The sequence below is a fragment of the Pieris rapae genome, chromosome 16 (genome assembly GCF_905147795.1).
Source record: "Pieris rapae chromosome 16, ilPieRapa1.1, whole genome shotgun sequence".
NCBI lineage: Eukaryota > Metazoa > Arthropoda > Insecta > Lepidoptera > Pieridae > Pieris > Pieris rapae.
This window is the reverse complement of record NC_059524.1, coordinates 4,069,498-4,096,534: the sequence shown is the minus strand read 5'-3', so window position 1 is coordinate 4,096,534 and position 27,037 is coordinate 4,069,498. Positions and strand designations below refer to the sequence as shown.

General features: G+C 32.8%; 1 protein-coding gene across 1 annotated transcript; it reads left to right on the top strand.

Moving 5' to 3' along the window:
- The first annotated feature begins 611 nt into the window (after positions 1-611).
- On the top strand, positions 612-26,944 carry LOC111000360 (large neutral amino acids transporter small subunit 2). The gene is made up of 7 exons (XM_022269763.2): positions 612-1,028; positions 5,095-5,393; positions 10,239-10,364; positions 12,830-12,971; positions 18,032-18,155; positions 23,431-23,631; positions 24,245-26,944. Exons 1-7 carry the CDS (start codon positions 886-888, stop codon positions 24,650-24,652), a joined length of 1,443 nt encoding a protein of 480 aa, XP_022125455.1. The 5' UTR covers positions 612-885; the 3' UTR covers positions 24,653-26,944.
- Positions 26,945-27,037: the final 93 nt, after the last annotated feature.

The following is a 27,037-nucleotide window of genomic DNA, read 5'->3' as shown; positions in this document are numbered from 1 at the left end:
ATATTTCCTTAACTATAGGAGGATAATTTATCAGTGTACCAACATAGGCAGTAGAAAATTGCGGGTAATGAAAGAAAATGACGCAACGCTCTATTCCTATTACATCATATAAGTATTAATGATTTTTATAAATAATTAATTTGTTTGTTATTTACTATACTATGAGATATTAAAATAACAATTTGGGTAAGTAAATTTAAATCTATTACTGCTTCTAAAATAGCTCTTAAATAGTTATCTAAAATAATCCGGCATGACATTCGGGACATGTTCAATTTTTTTATACAAAAAAATAATGTTAACGACAGCAAGTACAAAATACACTTAAAAAATTTGAATTTTTTTATTTTATTATTGCGATCAGATAATCAGTACAGCTTTTAATAATTGAAAATAATTGACGCTATATTTAAAGGGGAAGAAAAGAAAATCTTACTTTAAATAAAAGGCCGTAGGCCAATTTCATAAGCTCAACTTTTGCACGTATATAGCATCTCTTTTGTGCTAGTTAGGACCCATATGTTTGTCCTTGTTACAAGCTTATTCCGTTCCTCGACAGCTGACATTTGGTCGGTGTGTTCACTTTACAATTCAGTATTCTGAATTCTCCAGTTAGCGCACATGCGCCGAGTAGACCGCGTTTGCTCGCAGTTCATATTCTTGTCGTATTCCTACATTGACGTCAAGCGTTTTTTTCGTTCTTGTTTAGTCGATCGTAAAAATGCTAACGGAAAGTAACTTATTTGTGTAAAAGTTTCATTAAATAATTACGATGTTGCGAATGTTCCATTAAATATTCTACAACATATTGAAATTTACCGCGAATTTGTCACGCGGCCACGTGTGTTGTTGTGTTTACCGGCGTCGGTGATTGATTTTTGCGGTATGGGCGAAGAAATCCAAACGGAAGACGGAACAGTGACATTGAAACGTAAAATTACGCTTTTTAATGGCGTAGGAATTATTATTGGAACGATTATAGGGTCTGGAATTTTTATATCTCCCACCGGTGTTTACTCCTATACTGGGTATGTATGCTAATAGTTTCCCGCCAATAAACTAAGTGACGTAACTTAATAATAATTATAAGGATTTGTTATTTTTATTAAAATCTGAGAGTTAAATTTGGTGAGAGATTTAATAAATTATGTTGTAAATGAATACCAATTAAAAAAAACTGTTTAGATGCATTTTAAAATTCGTCGATAAAGGGCTAAGTTCATTCATGGATTGTGTTCTTTCATTAATACATACTTTGTCGAATAAAGAGTACCTTAATGTACGCAATAGATTGAGCACGAACAATTATCGCATCAAACAGCTTACAGTTAACACCCTTTCTACGGGTAAATAATTATTGTGATACGATTGATAAATACTACAATGTGAACTAGCGATTTCAATGAATAGCTACATTATAAACGTTTAAATAAAAAATTACTTAACGTAAAAGTAAAATTTGTATTTGTTATGCAAATAATACAAAAATAATACGCTTAGACATTATTCGTTAAAACATAAAATATTTTTGGTCATCGCAAAACTTCATAATTAACACGGTTAAAACGGACCTGAATGCTGAACAGTCCTATAGTCTTGATGTTGACATAAATAATAATCCTTATCGTAACGAATACGTAAAAATAACTCAAATCCTTTTAGCATTTTTCTGTCTCGTGTTTATTTGGAGCTGGTTTCACTTCGCTGAATAACTTAAATAAAATTCATTATTGTAGCCATCTTTCTTACGGGTCACAATTAATAATATATTATAAAGCAATAGCAACGTATCAAAGAAATTAAAGTATATTATAATTCTTTCTAATAAGAACGTTATTTTCTGAATGTATTAATTATAGTTAGGTTATTAATTTTGTCTTGTATTTTGCTGTCGTATATTTTGTATGATCTCAACTGGTCAAGGCAATATTGGTTTTGATATCTTGTTGCATAGGAATGCGTCTGTTTGCGATAAACGTATGGCTTCCCGGTAACTACATAATATTTTACTAATAATTTCTCAAGTTAAGCGCAATTTATATAGAATTTCATCGACGATAATAAATACGTAACAAATGCATATTTTCGTAGAAAACTTAAAATAAAAATATCTTAAGGTTTCTTTCGTTCCGCCTTATTAATTATAATGAAATAAATTGTATATATAGCATAAAATACACCTAACTCTTTCTCAGGAATAATCACAATAATTGCTGTAAATTATTCAGAAATCGGTTTGGTAGTTTTTGAGTTTTATTTATCTCGTTCATGAACAGATATATGTATCTATATATACTACGCGGCCACGGCATTTAATTTAAAAATAGTGTTATGTTTTATATATTTATAAAGTGAAGCCGTAATTAGGGACATTTTTAAAATAAAGAATAAACTTAAATACATAATAATAATTCAAAAATAGAATACTAGAATAAACTTAATGAGATTGGCTGTAGTGCCTCTTTAATGCTGGCAGACGTAATTAACAAAAAACTGCGGATATATTTCCAGCCAGTTTTATGTTATATTTTTAATTGAGGTTTACATAGTCTCTGAAATTATGAATGTTTGTCGCAATTGTATATTAGTTGTTAGTTGAGACCACTTGCTAGCGGTGAACGCACTCCGATTCACTTGGCAACAGGGCCAAGGCTGAAATCGAAACTGATATTAAATTTGACGATGTTAATTAATCTTATAAGATAGTGTTACGGCATTTTGAAATAATGGGTGTGTCTTAAAGTATTGTTCGTTACTGAGATTCCTCTCTGAGATTTTCCGAGAAGGTTGCATAGCCTGTTATCACCAGGTTCTTGAAACCTACACAAAATTTATTTTGTTACCGATTTACACAAAAGCTATGTATTGTATACCTACTTAGATACGTACATGGCAAGTATTCAGTAGATGTAGTATGTAGATGGCTTTTGTTTTATATTAAATCTAGTATACCTGTTTGGGAGAATAAATGGGCCATCCGCAGCAAGAAAAAAATAAAAATATTAAGTTAAACTTCATTTTCTGAAATATAATCTAAAAATAGTTAAGATACACTACTCACGTGAACGGAATAGATAAGTACTTTCGATAAGACGTTGATGAAAGATACTTCGCTTCCTTTACATATTTTATCTACTTAGATCATAACGCACCCATGATCCCACACATTATACACACCTCAACAGGCTAATTATTAGTCGTAAAGTTTCTTTTTTTTAATAGTTTTAATTTGTATTTCTCGTTCATTAAATCATATATTTATTTTTGTCCAAATTCTGATTGTACTAGTTATTAAGTATAAAGCATGTTGTGATTTACTACACACGTAATATAAAGTTTAAGCGAATAAATACTTTATTTCAACAGTTAAAAATGTAGGAATATTGCGAAGTGGTAGAAGTTAATTATTAAACATATGCTGTAATCCTTTTTTAGCTTTGATTTATATGTAAGCTGTGACTTACCAATAAATAGTTAAATAAATAAAGATTTATATATGTCATCAAACAAAATTTCTTTAACTGCTAATAATTATTTACATTATTTATTCGCCGAGTAATTATGGTCAGCAAAATGCGAAAAAAATAAAGATTTGTAATTGGGTTGTACGTGCCTAAACAAAATAAAATGTTTTATTAAATTCAATTATCATTCGATTTATTAAAAATTACAATTATTTTCTTCGATTCAGATTTAAAATATGTATTGCTATAAACATTTGGTGCAGCAGTGTTGGCTAGCAGCGTGCGACTCATACCTAAGGTTGTAGGTTCGATCCCCGGCTGTGCACCAATGGACTTTCTTTCTATGTGCGCATTTAACATTTGCTCGAACGGTGAAGGAAAACATCGTGAGGAAACTGACATGTCTTAGACCCAAAATGTCGACGATGTGTGTCAGGCACTGGAGGCTGATCACCTACTTGCCTATCAGATTTTTAAAATGATCATGGAATAGATTCAGAAATGTGTGGCCAAGACCTAAATAGATTGTAGCGCCACTGACTTATTTTATAAACATTTGGTGGTAACTAAATTTAATTAAATTAGATTTTGTATTTTTTTTTTCTAGAATTCACATTAACACTTTAACATATCTGTAGTCCTACTACAGATGACGTAAGAATTCTCTATAGTAGGGCTAAGTAGAGCAAGTGTAATAATGCCCTTGAGACCTAAATGCTGAAAGGTGGCACACACGTGTCTAGATAGATAAAATACTATCATCACGAACTTAAATAAAATAGGTTTAATCTTAATTGTCAAAACCTGATTAAGTAATACATATGATATACTCTAAATATCTATATAAATATTTTACAATTCCTTTAGTAATACAAACATACGAACACTGCTTCTCTGCTATTATTATCATAATTTTAAATATATTTGTGTCTTATCGCTTCTAAAAAGTTCAATAAAACTTAATTAAAAACATGTCATTGTTATTGAATATTATATTTCGAATTTATAACATTTATGTTATGACTAATCAAGATATCGGAATTAATTACTGGTAGGTATAGATATTTCCTAGAAATTATTATTAAATGTAGGATACAGTACTATATAATAGACTCTACAAGTGCAATGTTAATATGAAATATTAATATTAGGTGGGCTAAAAAATTCGTAGACTAAAATAGAATATTGTATTTTGGGTAGAGTTTGATTATTATAACGGTTAAACAATTGTTCGATACCATTTTTGTAGTACGATTTGTCTTTAACTTCAAAGTAGGCTTCCGTTTCGGCGAATACCTCTTCATCATTGCAAACTCTTACTCTCTTAATAGCGTGAGTGATTGCCGTCCCTATATTGAGGTTTGTACCGCGCGATCCCAACTTGAAATCGGCAGCGATTATATCAACATTCCATATAAAATTCTATAAAAGCTACAGAGTACCAGCGCTCCTACCGCTTGGAGGCTTATCATATTTGAGAATCGTTAGCTAAATAACTTTAACACTGATTTTACTTAAATTTTACTGCATGGAATAAGAATTAAAATGATACAGTATCTTCACGAGGTCACGAGTTTTATATCTGTAAAACAATAATAACTTTCAAACTTATCTATTTTATCTCTTACAGGTCGGTAGCGGCATCACTCCTAATATGGCTGATCTGTGGTCTTTTATCAACATTAGGTGCACTATGTTATGCGGAGTTGGGGACTTCTATAGCGAGATCTGGCGGTGACTACGCCTATATTTACACGGCCTTCGGGCCTTTACCGGCCTTTCTTAGAATGTGGATTGCGCTACTTATAATTAGGCCCACGACGCAGGCGATTGTTGCCCTGACCTTTGGGAATTATGTGGTGAAGCCTTTCTACCCTGAATGTGAACCGCCGGAAAACGCGGTGAAGCTTCTGGCGGCGGTGTGTTTGTGTAAGTGTTCTGGTGTATCCGTTTGAAAATATTCGAAATTTAAAAAATAATATGTACTACTAATAATACTTACTTTCTTAAACATAATGACGATAGATGCGTCGGATTGCGAACTTAAAAACAATATTAATTTTAGAACATCTTAGATAACAGTGTTATAAACCTTAAGGTTATCACTCTTCTTAATGACGTATTAGGAAGAATTTAATAAACTTTTTAATTATGTAAATGTATTATAATTAGTTTCATTACAATTACACTGTGTGACGAGGACATAATATTGTTTGTACTTGGCATAAATGTTTGTAGAACAGATACAACGTGAATTATGCCGATGCCCAACTATATATAACTAACTCTTTTTTGCGTTATTTCATTCTCGAGTAATGCATATATTTATGAAGGTTGGAATCGGAATTGCATAAAAATAGACCAGCCCAGTAGATCGTAAATTCTGTGTTGCTAAAATAGCAAAGATTCGATATTCTTTGGATAGTCTAAGATTTAATCCTGTAGAATATAAACCTAAGTAATCTAATATGGCCCTTATTTGTGACGTCGATTATAGAACACATCCAAGAGAATCGGTCAGATGACGCCACATATCTGAGTGTAATTAAATTGTCGTTATGTTTGGTTGTTAAGGATCATTAAAGGATACTCATAAATAATTTAGACATACATGAACTATGAGTCACATACGTGGGCGAAGTATGCAACGCAATTTTCTGGAATAATTATGTATGTTACAAATACAAGCTGCCTCCGCGTACTTCGTTTCTCCTTAATCTGTTTTTTCTTTACTTAGCCCACCTTTTTAGTAGCTACATAGACATACCATAGACACTGTTCGTTTTTCCGGATTAAAAATCGAAGGACTAAATAAAAAAGAAATCCAATTTGTGTCCTCAGAGTTCACGGAATGAATTCTAAAAAAATACTCGCAGTCCAGTCTAGTTTTGCACTAAGTACCATATTTTGCGATTCATATTTATTTACAAACTAGCTGACCTGGCGAACTTTGTTCCGCCTTAATGGCAATAAATAAGCAGTTTGGGTTTTTTTATTGGAAAAAATACAAAAAAATTAAATACCTACATTAATCATTCATTATTATTTCTGTATTTTAGTACATAGGTTGCTCTTCACTTAAGTACCTTGTGATACACATTTTTTCATTTTTTGTTTTATTATCAGGCGCAAAAACAAACAACGCTGATGGTCTTCCGACCCGTGAACATGCCACGTATAATTGACCATGGGAAAAACATGAATGTTCTAGATTTAAACCACAAACTTTTAAGGATTGGCCTTGTGATTTGTTGATGGTCATGGCAAATGCAAGATGTATCGGAAATTGAAGTCTTTTAAATTCAAACGGCATATCGGTTGGGATCATCGGGATCCTCGGAATAAGAACTTCCTCACCTTTGAATTTTCCTATCATTATCGTAGCGTAAATTACATTGTTCTTCAATTTTCTAACCACCAAACGCATACCATTATGTAGTTCAGGTCATCTACATCTTTATTCTTTTTCTTCTTTTTTATCAGTAAGCAATGTAACTCTCATGTTTGTTGTCAGCTGCAGTTTCGTCACATAGCGCCATAGATTTGACGATTTGAGGCAAGCGTTTATTTCGTCGACAGCCGTAGATCTTGGAATTACTGGCAGTATTTGGCGGAAATCGCCAGACAGTAAAATCATTGCTCCTCCAAAACATCTCGATTCATTGCGTAAATCTTTTAATGTTCGGTTAAGTGCTTCCAATGCACGTTTATGCGCCATTGTGCATTCGTCCCAGATGATGATTTTCGATGCCGCTAAAACTTTGGCCATTGCTGAGTGTTTTGCAATATGACACGTTGGTTCTCCAATAGTTTGAAGATTTAACGGTAATTTTAATTCTGAATGAGCCGTACGGCATCCTTCTAACAATGTGGCTGCTATTTCAGAAGAAGCAACTGCAACCGCTATGTTGGATCTCGCCCGAACAGTTGCTAAAACTAATGACATCAGGAATGTCTTGCCAGTTCCACCAAGGGCATCTAGGAAATATAAACCACCATTTTCATCATCGTTTGCCTTCATTAAAGTATCATAAACTTCCTTTTGTTGGTATTTCAACAGGGGTACATTCGTTTGAACTACTAAATCTAATTCCTGGTGATCATATTCACGTTCCCGTTCCAATACTCGATTAAATGCGTCATACGACAACAACAACAAATAGAAACATTCATCATTCTTTGGATGAACTGTATACATACGACAATACCGAGTTTTATAGTTCTCTTCACTGTTTATACGAATGGGCAATAGCACTATCATTATAATTAAATTGTAAAAATAATTAAACGTATTTATTTAATAGAAATATTTTGAATATTGATTTCTTACAAATATCAAATTGTCATATATACGTCATTACATAGCTGTCATTATACGTCAATTACATAGCTATCATTTGCGTTTTATTATTCCAAGTCTGATTCTTATTTGTTATACCACTTTTTATAGTAACTGACGTTTCATGTCAAGTCCCACGGGAACGCTGTCGAACGGGATAAAAAGTATCCTATGTCCGTCTCCTGGCTCTAAGCTACCTCCATACCAATTTTCACTCAAATCTGTTCTTTCGTTCTTGAGTTATAAGTGGTGTAACTAACACGACTTTCTTTTATATATATATAGATAGATATGAATTAGTCTGGCTATTCAAAGGGGGAACGCTGCTAGTATCTTCGGAACCTTGCCTAAAGGGACTCCTTTTAATAATATTTTTTAATAATTAAATTTTAAGGTTAGTTATTAGATATATTTTTATCTATTAGGTGATGTAGTTGATATATTGTTGTAAATATATTTATATTTACAAATAAAAAATTGGGTATTAAAAACTTGGCGATTGAAGATTGTTGCCAGTTCTTCTTGCCCGCTTTACCCCCTTGACTTGCGAACTGGTAGTAAATGTAAATTCACAATCAATTTAATTTTTTTGACATTCATAAGTGTACTTGTTTACCTATATGAATAAAGATATTTTGATTTTTTTTTTGAAGCTAAGTCGAATTGGTTCACTTAAACTCGCGCAGCTAAAGATCATAAAAACCCTCAGTTGTGAGAAATTTTACAAAGTAAAGCACTAACACTTCTTTCCACACCATAATCCTGCTTTTGTCTATAAAAGTACCTCCTAAAAACGAAAACGCTTCATAAGTGCTTGAACATTTTGAGACACATCAATTGCCCCACAATGATTTTATCTCCAACACGTGTAACTTTGATAAACAACCAAATTTTGTATGTGCCTGTATAGGGAAAATATATGTCTTGCCAACAAAAAAGTTATCAACAAAACGGCCATATAATTGTGACTGCCACATGGCCACACGGTACAAGTACAAGACAGCATCCAAAATTATATTTTGCTCATGGGTTTTGATAAATACTTACTGAGGTCCTTCAAGGCCAATTGGTTAGTAAATACTGGCTTTTCATACCGGTTTACACTTTACAGTAATAAAGTACGTTGACCTAATAAAATATTCCATTCGAAATCATTCGTACCTGTTAATATTCCTAATTTAAATGTAAAATTGTTTAACTGTGGTTACTTGAATAATTTAACTGTATATTAAGCAATCTATTTGTTTTTAGAACGATAGGTGTTTAGAATTTCTGATATGTACCGATAACATGTAAATTTTCATTAATGCGTGTAAATTTAAATACATTAAAATTATATGTAGTTTGAAAACGAAAATTTCAATTACGGCAACAAATTAAAAATCTGTTATTTTGTCTCCAAGTGATATTTATTTAAAAATTCAGTCATCATTAATGACTGTACAGCCTGTTATTTTGGTGTAAACTACTTACTAACCATGTTTCGCAAAGTTCCAATAAGTTGGATATTAATTATTGTGTCGTCCCCATTCACCTATATTCCTAGCAACATTTTCATTTTTTTTTTATAGAACAGGGGGCAAACGGGCTGCGGTATCACTTAACCTGATGTTAAGTGATTCCGCCGCCCATGGACACTCTCGATGCCAGAGGGCTCGCGATGGCGTTGCCGGCCTTTCCAGAATTTGTACGCTCTTTTCTTGAAGGACCCTAAGTCGAATTGGTTTAAACATTAAACGTTTCATTTCCGTCTCTATACATAACTGATCTGTACACTATATTAAAAAAAAAACATTTTCCTTAATATGTTCCTTAATGCAGTAAGACCGACACCTAATATTACATAAATGCGTCTTCGCAGGAAACTTCCACTTAACCTAATTTCCGATCGTTCAAAGGAGCCGTTCCCGCGCGATATTGAGATACAATAGTTTCCTGTTTTCAATAGAAAGCCTATTAATTTTCTCAGGGAAAGTTAGAACTATCTAGAACAAACGACTACGTTATTAAGCTAATAGACTTGGCTTTCATTTATTAAGTAAAGTTGCAATTTGATGTAATGAGTTATTAATGTGGTTGGTACGTTAAGAAAACATGTTTAAATATTCACTGCTAGTTATGCAAATTAAATACAAATATTGATATCAAAACTAAGTCTATTACATTGATAGTGGGCCGTGACGTGAAACGAACAATATTGAATTACGTTTTTTAACGAATAGCTTCTAATACGACAGCCTTTGGACAGCCCTATACTTCCATTGAGCACGTACAGCTGTATATCAAAATAAAGATATGCCTGCCTAAAAGACCGGCTACGCACTCGCGAGCACGCTGACATCGAGAGTGTCTCTTAACATTAGCGTGAGCTTGCAGCTCGTTTGCTCGTTCTATAAAAAAAACACCAGTCATTGAAGACGATGGTTTTTTTTCAGGTATACTGACAGCAATAAATTGTATTAGTGTTCGTTGGACCATGCGTATCCAGGATGTCTTCACCACATCGAAGCTGTTGGCTCTTATTGTTATCATCATATCTGGAATTTATTATATTGGCATTGGTGAGTTTTTGGCTTACAAAATAAATTTAATAGTGTTTAAGGTTTTAATAATTAATTTGCATATCTTGAAGATTGGGGACATTTCTGCGTCGAGTTCAGTAGGTAATTATTTGCAATAGAAATTCCTGGATAGATAATTATTATATAAAATATTACCGATTTAAATAAAAACACGTGTATAATATAACACGCACTGGATTTTGTAAAACAAATTTAATAAACGTTTGTAAAATTATCTCTTGTTAGCAAGACTAAGCCGCTTTAAAAGGAAACTACTTACTCGATTTTTTAATTAAGCAGTCTTGGCCTAGTGGCTTCAGCCTGCGACTCTCATACCTGAGGTCGTAGGTTCAATCCCTGTCTGGGCACCAATGGACTTTCTTTCTATATGCGCATTTAACATTTGCTCGAAGGGTGAAGTAAAACATCGTGAGGAAACCGACATGAGTCAGACCCAAAAAATCAACGACGTGTTAACACACGTAGTCGACTTTTAGGTGATCAGCCTCCGGTGCCGTCAGGCTATGCTATTACTTGCCTACTAGATCTTAAAAATAATCATGAAACAGATTCAGAAATCTGAGGCCAAGACCTAAAACAGGTTGTAGTGCCACTGATTTATTTATTTTACTCGGTTTTTTAACCTGTGACTGTGTTCGCTGTAAAGTACCAACAATTGTTGTGTTTATTCTAAATCTTTTAATAAGCACTATAAGCAAAGTGTTTTTGCATTTTTAACTGAGGTTCTGTTTCGTCTCTATTTTTCATGTGATATTTAATAAAAAATGTGATGAAAAGAGAGAGATAAGTACCGACATTAGTTGCAAAAAGACTTATGTGTTTTTATGAATAAGTTTCTCTTAAGATAATTTTCTTAAACCTTTTCAAAATAAATATATAAATAAGTAATAAAAAAGATCAATTATTCCTTCAGCAGATTTACTGCAATTTATACTCTCCTCGTCTTGGCAGCAAAGTAAACAATCAAAAATAAGCATATAATTTTGTGCAAGAATCCTCGGAAATGCATTTTGTTTTTATGCAGAGACATGTGTGGGTAATATGTGCAAAAAGTAAATAATTAGTGTTGACGTAATCACGAAATAAGAAAATCAATAACCACACCAACAATAAAAAAAAAATTTAAAAACTTAAACACAGTCAATTTGCAGTTATAAGGACCTCTCCAGGGGTAAAGTCCTTCTCGAAGTAAAAGTCCAATGTTCTCCCCCTATCGTTTTAATTCAATCACCACCTCTCCATTTACTTACCCCTTTTTTTCTGGGCCAAACAGTATTATTAAAACAAATATAGCAAATTAATTAGAATTAACCTGCCCAGCATTAGTCCCAGGCCTTTTTATGAACTAGATAATCTCTAACTTTATAGTAAGCCTGCATTGCAGCCAGTTCCAATGTTATTCTCAAATATAAGAATATTCTTCAAATATTTGTGTAATAAACTCATACATATAAATGTTTTGCAATTATTGACAACTCGCTGCAACTTCAACTTGTTTTACAAAAATGATAATATTTCTACCAAACAAGATTGATTTTATATGTGCTGATAAAGCACGCTGACTGACCTAATTTTTATCGCATTTTAATGTTTGTACTAACTGTCCTTAGCCTAGATAAATCTAGGTCTAAACATGAATCGACAAATAGGAAGTGATTATAACATCTCAATCTAGTTCTCAGTGCGCCCATTATTTACCGACTGCGAAAAGTTGAAAGGTGCTTTTTGAAGGAATGCCAATGATGCAGATGATTCAAATGACATTATTGGTAACATAGATGTCAAATCAATTTCAGTTGCTGAGACGTTAATTTGATTAAAAGTATTATTTGGTTGGGTTTGCTTTTCAACCTACAGAATTACTACAAGTGATCATAACGAAGAGAATTCTTCGTATTTAAACAATCGTTTTGTTATAGGAACATATGGCGTTTGAGATGTAACTTTTGCTTACAAATTGGATCAACAATTTTATAGGGCTGACACATTTCGGCACCTGGTTAAAGGTTTAAAGGATAATTCTTGCGTTTTGGGTCTAGTATGTCGGTGTTCTCGCGGTGTTTTTCTATACTGTACGAACAAGTTCGCCGATGAAAAAATTAATAATATGTTGCACAAGTTAGGTTTGAAGGTCCGCTGAAGTTGGAGCGTAACACGCTTCACTACAAGGTTAACGTAGTTCCTAATAACCAACGGATGTCAAATCCCAAGGAAAAGCACATGTCGTATTAAAATACGGAAATAATAGTAGATCAAAAACTTAATAAAGATCTATTATAACTAAAAGTAGACTGAAAATAAATGTCTAAATTACTATGACTTCCGAATGTCCAACCCTAATATATTTTTGACGTACGGAAGCAGAACTTAACGCTAAATGGCGGTAATTAGTAAATAAAATAAATCTAATCCTAAATCCTTATACATTTTTGGTCGTATTTCAGGGCACTCGGAGAACTTTCAGAATCCCTTCGAAGGCAAATATGGTGCTGGAGATATTGCTTTGGCGTTCTACTCCGGCCTCTTCGCTTTTGGCGGCTGGAATTATTTGAATTTCGTCACTGAAGAGCTGCAGGATCCGTATAAGTAAGTTTTCAGTCCGTTATTATTATTTAATTAAAGTACCTGGATGACCACTTTGCTCGGTATTTTTATTTTTTTATGAATTGTGTTCTTTTGGAAATTATATTTAAGAACGAATTACATACTAATAAAATGATGAAATATGAATATTAATTTTCGATCTTACCGACAGAATAAAATTACATTTTCTAGAAATGATTCCTAGCTAGATCGATCTATCGCTACCGAACGCCCCGAATACTAAATTTCATGAAAATCGTTGGAGCCGATTCCGATGTTCCAATTATATATATATACAAGAATTACTCGTTTAAAGACATAAGATTACTCGAAGATATCCGCACGGATGTGGTTCATTTTACAGTGTGGTAAAATTACAGGGCGTGTCGTAAATTTTCATACAGATTTAGTTTTCGACTTTCTGCTAATACTACTGTTAAGGCATCACTACATCCCAAGAATGCATTATGCATTGCATCTGCTAAATGAATATATAGCTCACAAAGTATCAATTTTTCTTCTTTCAAATTTCTCATATTTTTTTTTAATATATTTAAAATAATGATTGGCTTTGCTATAGGGAACTCTGTTTACTAGTTCAATTATACAACTCTTTGCAAAGCGAAAATTACTTATATACAGTTTTTAGTAAAAATAATATTACACCTTTTTTAAAATTAATGTTTTTATTATATATAAATATGAAAATGCAATTGTATTGTAACTAAACTAAACTATATTTATAACAATAATAATAAATCTAATTTTATTTCCAATAATGATATACAAGTCATAGATTATATTACATTACAAACTTGTTATCCTACACATATATATTCTAGCTACGTTCAGTATCGTCGATCTTGCTCCAATTTCTTCCAACTGCCTCTGGATTTCTTTCTCCATTCCCTTCATGCTACCGCTTTTATTTCTTCTATCCAACTTTGGGCGCCCTCTTTTCCTTCCCCTTTGTCCTTTCGGTACAGTTAAACGGTCTTAAAAGTCCACATTTTATCTGTGTATCTTGCTATGTATCTATACTATATTTAAGGAGCTATAGTAATTGTTTCCAGCCTCGTGGGCCTATTAACAGCGTGTGACTCATCTTTGAGGTTGTTCGAATGGACTGTGCACCAATAGACTTTCTGTCTAATTCGCTTAAAAAAAATGCTCATACAGTGAAATCAATCTATAAAGTGAGGGAAAACGGCATGATGATTTAAAAAATCGACGGCGTGTGTCAGGCCTGATAATAGCGATATTGGTGTTTTTAATTAATTGTTTAGTACCCTACAAAACTTCTTTGACGAATATAAATGCGAATGTATTACAATTTGTTCTGCAACAATCGTGGTCATCGAGAGACCTTACAACTTCCATTCACCTCAATGTTTCTCAGTTTCTTAAATTCGCAGAATGTACTCGTGTTATAGTCGCGTCAATTTATGTAAGGAATATCTTGTAGTGGTAGAAACAGAAATAGTGAATGAATGGAAAAACGATTGGAATATAATAATCATTGCTATACCATATTAGGTACTTGTGATTTCTGTAATAAATAAAATCTATATGGGCTTATGTCAAGCACAATTGTGTGGTCGCTTACCTCGGTATTTCATAATAAATAGTCTAATTCGTGACGCAATCGCCGAAACACAATGCGACGACTCGATAAGTTTAATTCATAAAAAAATGTTCATAAAACACATACTTGTCACAACACATTTTCTGCTTCACTTTGAGGAGGAAGAAGGCTTCGTCTCGTCTGAAGGATACTCGACCCATCTATCATCTCGACTCATCTCAACATCTAGTGGCTTAGAACGAGAAGATGTATATCAGCGGTCGAAATAACTCAATTCAAGAAAAGATAAAAAAATCTTAAAAAGCCGGCAACGCACTTGCGATCCTTCTGGCATAGAGAATCTCGATGGGCACTTAAGGCTCGGTATCATATCAGGTCAGCTGGCTGCCTGCTTGCCTCCTGTTCTTTAAGAAAAACTCCGCTAGAGGGTTTCAGGATATGCGACATCGTTCTAATTTATAGCAAAAGCTATCGCTACAATTACATACCAATGTACTTGTCTTTGTATTAACAATGAAATGACGTTATTAAGCATGATAAATGGTTAAAAATTTAGTCTGTTTTACGGTAAAGGAGGCTTTTCTCGACTTCGAAGATAAAAACCGAAAATAACTTAGTTCTAAAATGTTATACCTTTAATTTTCATTTAGGTTTATCTTGAATTAGCTAAGAATATTAAAACAATCATTTGGATGGTTGTACTTAGAGCAAGGTCGACTTTGAATGTCATCCTTACTTCCAAGATAAAACTTGAATCGTAAGTTGTTGCAGTAATAAGCAGGATTACTTAGAAACACGTTCTTCGATATGAGTTAAAAATGTTTTTTAAAGATATAATTTTATCATAGAACATAACATTTTTGTTATAAAAATTTTATGTATATTATAAAATATCTTGCCGAAGCTGCGTACAAATTATTTGAAAAAATCTATTAGGCATGAGGGTGTGCGATTATTTACTCAATTACCATCTCAAATTCGCAATATTGGAGTGTTTGACAAATTCAAAAAGGCAGTAAAGATTCATGTTAGAATGTTGTTGACTAAAATTAAGACGGCTTATGGCGACGTGTATCTCGCTCGTATATATATACATATTAATATTAAGTTTCTCATGTAAATATTTTTACATGAGAAACTTAATTTTTTGTCAACGCGCTTCTAAGGCATGTTGGTTTCGTGACGATGTTTTCCTTCCCCGTACGAGCTAGTGTTTCATTAGCACGTAGACATAAGGTCCGTTGGTTTCCGGAGATCGAACCTACGACTACTCAGAGATGAAAGACACACTCTAAAACTACTGGGACAATCCTACTCAACAAGTCAAGATCTATACTTTTATTATTTCTTTAATAAATAGTCGGTTCGCAATTGGTTACGAATTAATGAATATTAATTTATTAACTTTTATATTTCACTTTATTCACTTCAGAATCTCGTAATGATGAAACTTTTTAAAACGACAACGCTATTGTATTGTTGTATCATATAAAATCACGATGCCTAGTGGCTTCAGCGTGCGACTCTCATACCTGCGGTTGTAGGTTCGATCCCCGGCTGTGCACCAATGGAGTTTCTTTCTATGTGCGTATTTAACATTTGCTCGAACGGTGAAGGAAAACATCGTGAGAAAACCGACATGTCTTAGACCGAAAAAGTCAACGACGTGTGTCAGGCACTGGAGGGTGATCACCTACTTGCCTATTAGATTTAAAAATGATCATGAAACAGATTCAAAAATCTGAGGCCAAGACCTAAAGAGGTTGTAGCGCCCCTGATTTACTTAGTTTTTATGTAAAATCACGCAAATTTGTCCAGTAGTCTACATTCCGCTAGTGTTTCGTGCGTGTCCAATAGGAGCAATATAATAGTGAAATAAATCTTTAAGTAAATACGAAGAGAAAAGACTCCAGTCTTCCCCAAGAGTTAATCAAACAAACCTTCTAATGGAGTTTTCTTGAGTCTTGTAAGTAAGGAGTTATTTGCTCTCTTTCCACAACTATAGTTAAGTAGGGAGTTGATTTTAAAGATAATCGTATTTAAGTACGGGTAGCAGTAGGATTTTATATTTACTATCGGAGCTCTCAGTTGTTGCCTTGTACACACGTCTTAGGTATAAAAAAATCTGAGTAAAAAAATAAAGATTCTCTATCTAATTTAACACACAAAAAAATTCATCAAAATCTAGTCGTTTGAAAAGAGTTTAATTACCATCACAGACTTAGAACTTTTTTATATATATTAAATGAATCTCGTTAATCTCATAATGCTTTATAGCATAAAAAACACAGAAATAAGTAACGACAAACCACAAAAAGAATAAAAATTAAGAAAAAAAAAAGTTTTTTGATTCGCGTCATTAACCAAGAAAAGAAATTATTAAGATTCGATGTTAAGGAATCCGTCAGAAATCAATATGTATGTTATCTTTATTTAAAGATGAAATATCTATATTAAATTCAATTAATGGAATAATTTTTGACAGACATGTTTAAAATAGCAATATTATCAATTATTTATAGCATGTGTTGGAAAATATTAGAAATTTCTTCAACTTGCCGTTTTGTCTTTCCCTTATCAAATACTCTTAAGCGATTAAATGTATTATTCATAGCGACGCTTTATTCGTAAGTGACCCACTGGAGTAATGGCCTGATGGAATATTCCATTGAGAAAATTCTCTAGCGTTCGTATTAAATTACTTTATATGGGGCTAAATGAAGACGAATTTTATTCAGCTACGCGTTATCATATTTCAAACGCCAATTGATATTTTTGTTTTGTTCGAAGTATGAGAGTGTGATTATTATTCAAAATTTATTATTTCTGATTACTTCCTGTGATACAAAAAAAACCTAAAATAATTGCCTTATTAAATTATTAACATAATGCTGTCTCATTCGCTGCTAAGAGATTTTATCTGTCGTACTCGAATATTTTATTTAGCCGTGTACCAACATTTTTAAAATTCTTTAGCTGTATTGTTGATTGCCTGATAACCTGTAATACAGGTACCTTAATCAAGCATCAGTCTCATACAAACAAGAATTTTCTTCCATTATAAATAACTTGTACTAACTCCTTCAAAAAAAGAGCGTAGCAAGTCTTCAAAGGCCGGCAACGCTCTTGCGAGCCTTTTGGCAATGTGAGCAACAGTTAACATCAGGAGAGCCCGTTAGCTTCCTATTACATAAAATAACTGTTGCTTTATTATGCGTATATGTTAAGTATACGTAATAATAAATTTAAATAAAAAAATACTCGATTTGGTCCTGAGAGTTTAGCGAATAGCAACATATTTTCGATTCAATGTTTATTTATATAAATAATATAATCGAACGAGTGTTTCTTTGGGTCCCATAATAATATATTCCAGAAAATGAATTAAGAGTTATATCGACTAAGTGACTAGGAACTATCGGTAATGGGTATATTGGTGTGCATTAGCCATTACTGACTTGTTAAATATGCCTTTCAGAAATCTACCTCGCGCAATATGGATCGCGATGCCAATGGTGACCATAATCTATGTGCTGGCGAACCTGGCCTACTTCGCTGTTGTCACCAAAATGGAGATGATGTCGAATCCTGCTGTTGCTGTGGTGAGTGCCAATCTTCGCTTCTTTAAACTTCTAAGCGTATCAGAAAAATCTAGTAGGCCGTGAGTTCTAACACGGCTGTTCACAAATTGTGTTATGGGCGTAATTAACACTTTCCCGAACGATGAAGGTAAGTACAGTGAAGTGTAGATAAATTATGCCTTAACCTAAAAATCCACAGCGGGTATCTAGCACAGGTATGATACCTGAAGGATTATGGGTTTTTTATCAAATAAACGATAGTAATTAGCACAAATATAACTTTTATTTGGTAATGAGATGAATGACAGCAAGAACACTTAGTTACAACCAACTTCATATAAAGTGTTGCCACCTAGTTAAATTTTCAATAACTATTTTACTTAAATTGCTCAATACTCCCACTAAAATTTAAACTAGGTACAAATATAAAAAAAATAAACTCCTACTGAAATTAGAGTTGTGAAAAGAAAAACAAAATGTGATCTCTTAAATAGATAAAAGCTTGAGTTGGTAACGCTTTAGTTAACATATCTGCTAATTGACTGTTACTAGGAATATCATTTAGTTTAATTACACCCAACTCAACCTTTTCCCTTATAAAATTAAATTTCACATCTATGTGTTTGGTTTTCTTATGATAAACAGGATTGCTAATTAACTTAATTGCACTCTGATTATCAACATACAATGGAACAGATGTAATATTTTCACCTAAATCTAATAATAATTGCTGTAACCATAATATCTCTTTTGCAGCTTCACAAGCAGCTACAAATTCTGCTTCAGTTGTGGAGAGAGCAGTAGTCTTCTGTTTCTGGCTACACCATGTTATAGGTCCCCCATTCATATTAAAAATATAACCTGTAGTAGACTTACGCGTATCTACATCACCTGCAAAATCTGAATCCGAATAGCCAGTGAGATCACTACTTTCTCCATAACATATACAAAAATCTTTAGTATTTATTAGGTATCTAATAACACGTTTAATGGCATTTACATGTTGTTGACTTGGATCGTTTACATATCTACTCAAAACATTTACAGCAAAAGAAATGTCAGGCCTTGAAACAGAGATCAAAAATAACAAGGACCCTATAGCTTCTCTGTATGGAAAATTAATAATATTTTCATCCATTTTCTTTGAAATAACAACATTTACATCTGCAGGGGTACTGGCAGGATTTGAATCAGTCATACAAAACTTCTCTATTAATTTTTCAATGTAATCTCTTTGATAAATACAGATACAATTATTTACTCTCTCTATTTCCATTCCACAAAATATTTCAATTTTAATTTTTTTATTTTAAATGTTTGTTTCAAATATTCTATAACTCTTTTAATCATTGAGAAACTGGAAGAGACTACAAGTGCATCATCAACATAAATTATTATGAATACTTTCACCCCATTGAAAATACCTACATAAACACAACTGTCAGCCTGAGATTGCACAAAACCATATTTTATTAAAAACTCAGTGAATCTTCTATTCCAACAACGAGACGCCTGTTTAAGTCCATACAGTGATTTATTAAGTTTTAGGATACAATCATTTTTAAATGAAATTCCTTCTGGTACTTCTATAAAAATATTCTCTTCCAAATACCCGTTCAAAAAAGCAGTCTTTACATCAAACTGTTGAATTTCTAAATTATATTTAGCTGCAATAGAAAGGATAATTCTTATAGAGTCATATCTCGTTGTTGGAGAGAATATTTCTTGATAGTCAATATCTTTTATTTGATTAAATCCGCGTGCACATAAACGAGCTTTAAACCGTTTTACCTGATCATTTTCATCCTTTTTTATAGCAAAAACCCACTTTGTAGTAAGCGTGCGTTGACCAGACCTCTCTACTGGAGTCCAAGTATTATTCTCTTCATGTGCAAGCAATTCTTCATCAATAGCTTTCAACCAGTCGTTTCTTTGTGGACTTTTCATTGCTTCAGCATACGTTTGTGGCAGTGACAGTTCAATTAGGTTTGCTTCAAAACGTCTATTAATCCTTGGTCTCAAATTTATGTTGCTTTGAATTAAATCATCATCTAATTCTTGAGAAGGTTCATATGTAGGGTCATTACTATTACAACTCAACATGGTATCTTCATTCTCTGATGATGAAGTTTCCACAAGAGTATCCTCTACATTTGTTTCTTGCATTTGATTTTGTTGTCCTAATGTCTTCACTTCATCGTCAATGTATATTTGTGTAATATTCTTCCTTATCTCTGGAACATTATGTTCTTCAAAAATTACATTTCTTGATATTTTAACCTTTTTGGTTTCTGGATTGAACATCCTGTAATTGTTATTATCATACCCAATTAGTATCATTTTCTCACTCTTTTTGTCAAGTTTAGTTCTTAGCTGATTAGGAATATGGACGTATCCAATACTTCCAAACACCTTCACATGGCCTATATGAGGTTTGATGCCGTTCCATAATTCAAATGGTGTTTTCTTAGGAGTTTGGCTGGAGGAAGTCCGGTTTAATAAATATACTGCACAATTCACAGCCTCAGCCCATAATTCCAGTGACACATCCCTCGCGTACAACATTGAACGTGCACTCTCCACAATGGTACGGTTCTCTCTTTCAGCACGCCCATTTTGTTCTGGTGTATATGGCGCAGTACACTCATGAATTATACCTTCTTTGCTGAGATAGTCATTGAAGGTTTTATTCACATACTCTCTTCCATTATCAGTATGCAATATTCTGACACTATGCATGTACTTATTTTTGATCAAAGCATTGTATTTCATGAATATGTCCATCACATCACTTTTATGTTTGACAAAATATACATGCCTGTAACTTGTAGCAGCATCCTTAAATAATATAAAGTATCTCATACCTTGGATAGATGTATGACTCATAGGTCCACAGACATCACTATATACAAGGTCACCTGGCTGTAGTTCTCCTCGTATAGATTTGTGAAATGGAAATCTGCACTGCTTTCCATATGCACATGCTTCACAAACAAAATCAGTTTTATCACTGTTATTCAGTTTCAAGCCTTCTACCACATTATCAGCACTCATACTCTTGATTTGTTTTAGGTTAACATGTCCCAGTCTTTCATGCCACATTTTAATGTTATTTTGATCACTTTGAACTAAGTTACATGTATCTGAGACCACAGCTTTAATTTTCAATTCGTATAAATTATTTTCTGTTATTGTTGCACACATTACCAAGTCATTTCCTTTGTAAATGAATGCACCAGAGTCTTTCTTGATAATGATATATGATTTACGCATTATCACACCTTCTGAGAACAGATTTCGTCGCAAATTCGGAACATACAATACATCATGTAGTTCACTGTTCTCCCACTGTCCATTGACACATCTCTTTATTAACACCTTGCCAATGCCAGCCACTTCCACTGATTGTTTGTTTCCTAATGTCAATGATTTCTGGTTACATTCCAATAGTTCTACAAAGAACTCCTTTCTATAGGTCATATGTGCAGAGGCACCACTGTCTAAAATCCACACATTGTCTTCAGCTTCATGGAATTTGGTTTCTACATTAAACGCTAACAAGTCTGCACCTTCCTGTTGAGGTTTTCTATACTTGGATTTCTTTGGAGCACGACATTCTCGAGAAAAATGTCCTCGTTTCCCACAATTATAACATTCAAATCTGTGTTTACTGTTTTTATTTTGATTTGAATTACTAGCATTTCTATTCAGCTCACTTTGTTTTGGGCTATTTTTACATCCTTTCTTAGCCACAAGAAGAGCGGTTTCTTGTTCTTCTTCACACTGTAAACTAGCTTCTTCATCTAACAAACGAGCAGTGAGATTGACAAGAGTCTGTTGCTCTGGATCCAAAGACATCCACGCTTGACGGAGTGATCTATACTTATGAGGCAGTGTTCCAAGTATTTTTGTTATCACAGCCATTTCACTAATACTTTCGCCACTTTCTTTTAACTGCTTGGCCAATGATTCCACTTTAGAAATGTGTTGAGCTACACTGTCATTTGTAGACATTTTATACTGGTAAAACTTTTCATGGATCAACATTTTACATAATTCACTCTTCTGTTCGTATATTGATTCAAGTTTTGTCATTATTTCCTTAGCAGTTTCACAATTTTCTATTAAAGTTATTTGTTTGAAGTCCATCGAAGATGTTATAATAAACATGGCCATGCCATCATTCTTTGTCCATTCAACATTATTTCCAGCCGGTTTAGGAACTGAAATATCAATCCCTTTTGCTTTTAGGGCACACTTTATCTGGAATTTCCATTGCCTAAAGTTATTTCCATCAAATTTTTCTAAGTTTATTGACCGCATTGAATCCATTTTGAGGTTATTTTGTCAATTTCTTCACAATACGATTGTAACTTTTTCTTTGCTATTTTTCTTAAAACTTTCAATTGCAGAATCTACTGGGCCCATAACCTGAAGGATTATGGGTTTTTTATCAAATAAACGATAGTAATTAGCACAAATATAACTTTTATTTGGTAATGAGATGAATGACAGCAAGAACACTTAGTTACAACCAACTTCATATAAAGTGTTGCCACCTAGTTAAATTTTCAATAACTATTTTACTTAAATTGCTCAATAATACCTATATGTGTTTTCATAAAAAAAAGACGAAAGTATATACATACATATATATGTTACCAGTAAATATATTATTTATAAAATCCAAATTCTTATTATTACGGGCTTACAGCACTGTAGTGTTATATAAGTGATCTTAAATAAATAAAACACGAATAATTTCGCAGAAACTATTTCATGATAAAAATTAAAACTATCAAAATTTATAATTTCTATTTACTTATCTCCGAAACATTTTTAAACTCCGCTATATTATGTTTAAACATTTAAATATTTTATGCGAAGAACGCCATCTGTAGATGATTCGTTCATGGTCACATAGATGGCGCAGGCAACATCACTCGTTGTTGAAGTTTCTCAATAGAGGGCGCTCTGATTATTGGTATAACCTGAAATTAAGAAGTTTTTTATGTTTCCTGTATTTGTTTAATTACTATGATATTGTCAAATACGGGGTTTTAGTTTCTCCTGTCCCTATCATAAATTGCAGTACGTAGCGTTTGTTAAAATAATAATAATAATCTTTATTTATTTTCTCACAAAATTTCATACATGTTAAATTACAACTATTTATTAATGTAAAAAAATTTAATAAAATTTTAATTACCATAACAAGTCATATTTGTGTATATTTGCTTATTTCTGTTGTTTCTTCTAAAAGGTATACTCAATTTTTAAAAAAAATCCTTTCCAGACATTCGGCGATCGCCTATTTGGTAGTTGGAGTTGGGTGATTCCAATATTCGTGGCTTTATCTACTTTTGGAGGAGTCAATGGCGTTCTCTTTACATCAGCCCGATTATTCGCAACGGGGGCACAAGAGGGGCATATGCCGGCGTTCTTTTCGCTTTTCCATATTGAGAAACAGACTCCTATACCATCACTTATATTCACGGTATGTACCTTATATAAAAAATACTACCAGTGCTTGCACTAACCCAATAATTAGTAGAATTCAATAACTAAGGTTTTTACAAATATTTTAGAAAAATCTGAGAAGCTAATCAAAATAGTAACTATTATATATTTTTTATGATTTCTTTATTTTATTTGTATATGTTTGGGATTGACATTACTTTGTCACGTGACCATGTAATGTCAATCCCATACAAAAATGGCTATATATGGCTAAATATATTTTGTTTATTTCTTATAAATTTATTAAAGTAAATAGATTCAAAATCGGTTTAAACATTTTGAGGATCTAAGATATTCTGGATTAAACCTAATAATTAATATATTAACACTATATATAGGACTTGGTCTCAGGCTCTATTTCTTGGATCATACTCTATAGAAAAATGCTGATCAGCCTTCTGCGCCTGATAAATCGTAGATTATTTCCTATTTCTCGCAATTTTTGGCTCTACCGTAGGAGAAAGTGCTAATTCATAGCACAGTCGTAATTCGAACGCACAACCAACGTACACGGTCGCACGCTTAAGAATAATTGCAAATTGAAACAGTAAATACAAAAGTGATAATTATTAATTTATAATTATTTTCAGTGTTTATTTTCGTTGCTGATGCTGACAACCAGCAACGTATTCGACCTCATAAATTACTATTCGCAAACGTTATGGCTATCTGTTGGTGCATCCGTTGTCGGAATGCTCTGGCTTCGTCATACAAAACCCGACATGCCCCGACCGATCAGGGTCAATCTAGCCATCCCTTTCCTCTTTCTCTTCGCGATCGCCTGTCTCGTTCTAATCCCAGTCGTAACTAACCCGAAGGATACCGGTATCGGTTTAGGAATACTCTTCTCGGGAATACCGGTTTATTATCTATGCGTGAAATGGAAAAATAAACCTCGGTCCTATAACACGTTATCTGGTTGTGTTTTAAGGTTCCTGCAGAAATTATGTTCTTGCATTTATGTAGACTCGTTAGAGAAAATGTCGACTGATAAATAATTTAATATTGCTCTACCCTCTTATTTATTAGTCACGTATTCTATGATTCAAAGTGACTTGACATGCGTAAAAAAATGTATTGGATTTGACGTCTCGTTTCTAAATCTCTCCCTCAATCTAGAGCGCCAAACTGAATCCACCATCTACAATATAAAGATCAATTTGACAGCTCCCTGTAACACTAAGATATTATATTCTCGAGTATTAGTGTATGGCGTCTGTCAAAATTCGATTCAAGACTGTCCTTATTTTTAAAAAAAAATAGTAATTGCAATTTTTAACTGGTGTAGTCTGTCTCTTTCCGCCACGGCGTAAACACTATATGTCAGAAAGAGACAAGAAACCTAAATCGTGTTTTTTAACGTGAGAGATTTATAAGTAAGAGGGTTTTTGCATCAAAAGAAAACTCGAACCAGTAAAATGAATTCCTAACAAATTGGCTCAGCACGTGTGTCCATGTTTTATACATAAAATAAATTTATAAAACAGTTAGTATACAGGTTCCTTCCTTCACAAAAGCAACGTGTTAAGTGTATATAGCGAAAGTATAAAAAAATAAAAACACAAATATGATCACGTGCTGTATATAATATTCGATGTCTTAAGCATAGATCACATGATCTTTGGTCCTAAAGTTAGTAAAACACAAAACACTAATGACAATTGACTTTACATAGAAAAATATTTTACCTATGTTTTAACGGCCCAGATCAAAAAAGAGAAAAAACCATAGAGAAAGCCACAGATGATGTGACCTGTGCTTTAAACATCTTTAATTGTACGAACTAAAAAGCTCTATCGTAAATGGACCAATATTATGCATTTAAGTTTTTATTTAAATCAACCTTCTATAATTTCTAGAGGCTTTTTAAATAAACACTACAATGAAATTAATTCGACGTTTTTAGTACGAATTATTTGTATAAATGATTACTTATTAGTATTTTGTACGGCTTTTTCAAACTTATTAATCATGATAAATTTTTTATACAGTTTGTAATGGTCCGTTTACTTTTAAATTATTCGTTACTGGAGACTATTCAAAACTAAATCAGTATCTTAAAACTGTTTTAACTTAATCCGTGCTTTTGATAAAACTAATTTCTTTATTAATTAAAAGTGTGTCGTCATATCCAGTGGATGTCTATGGTGAAACCGCGAGGCATTGATAGTTCTTACTAAATTTTATATCATCTGTCTCTCGTCATCGCAGTGTAAACACAATTGAACAGAAAGTGACGAATAGTGCTTCAAAAAAGCGCAGTTAGACTGATTTAGTTTTTATGAGTAGTTCAAATATTTCATGAATTGGTGTTTTATACCTATGACCGACATTTTCCTATTTAAACATTTTAATATGGAAACATCTCTTAAGCGTTATTAAAACTTGAATTATTATATAAAGTATACATTTCTTGATATATTAGGATTTTAAAAAATATATGGTTCTTTTACTTAAATGTACATATATTTACAAAAACATTTACACTAATATTTATAGGTGTTAGACGTAAGTGAACATTCCTAATAAATATACTCAAATATGTGTAATCTATGGGCAAAAAATAGCCGGCTTATAAAATTCAAATTATCTACTGTATCTGGGAAGTTTCTAGTTAGAGCGCGGCCACACGATGCGGTAACTGTGCGGTGCGGCGCCATACATACATATTACTAGTACAAACAAATAATAAATAAATAAATAAATTAGAAATGAAAAAAAAAAACTATGCCATGTCGCACGGCGGCGTCACACCGCAAGCGCGCTGTGCCAGTGAACTGCGAGACAAGGCGGGGAGGGGTAAAATATATTGCGACACCGCAACGCCCTATAGCTTGAAATAATTGCGGTGCGACGCCGCACCGCACCGTTACCACATCGTGTGGCAGAGGTCTTAGGTTTATTTATGTAAAAAAATATCATTCCATTTAAACATACATAATAAATTCGCATCCAAATATATTTTATAGGTAAATCGCTGGTTATTTCTGTCATATTGTGAAAAAATATAATAAAGTGTTACCAGATTCACTGTTATTGTATTTGGTTTACTCAATAATTTGTACCTAATTTAATTTATATTTAATTTAAGACATTCCCTATATGCGGGTTTATTTACACAATTTTATTTTAAGATTTGAACTCATTTATAAATGGACTATACTGAATATTTAGAAAATGCTTACTAGCTATTTATTCACCTGGCTACGCAATGTAACAACTAATAAATATAAAAACAAAATATGCTATTTACGAAATTATCTATGGAAATATAAATTATTCAGAACAGAGATTGTAGTTTTATTGACATAGACATAGACATATTATTTATTACAAACAAAACGCACACACATAAATACACAACACAGCAGTAATCAAAGAGA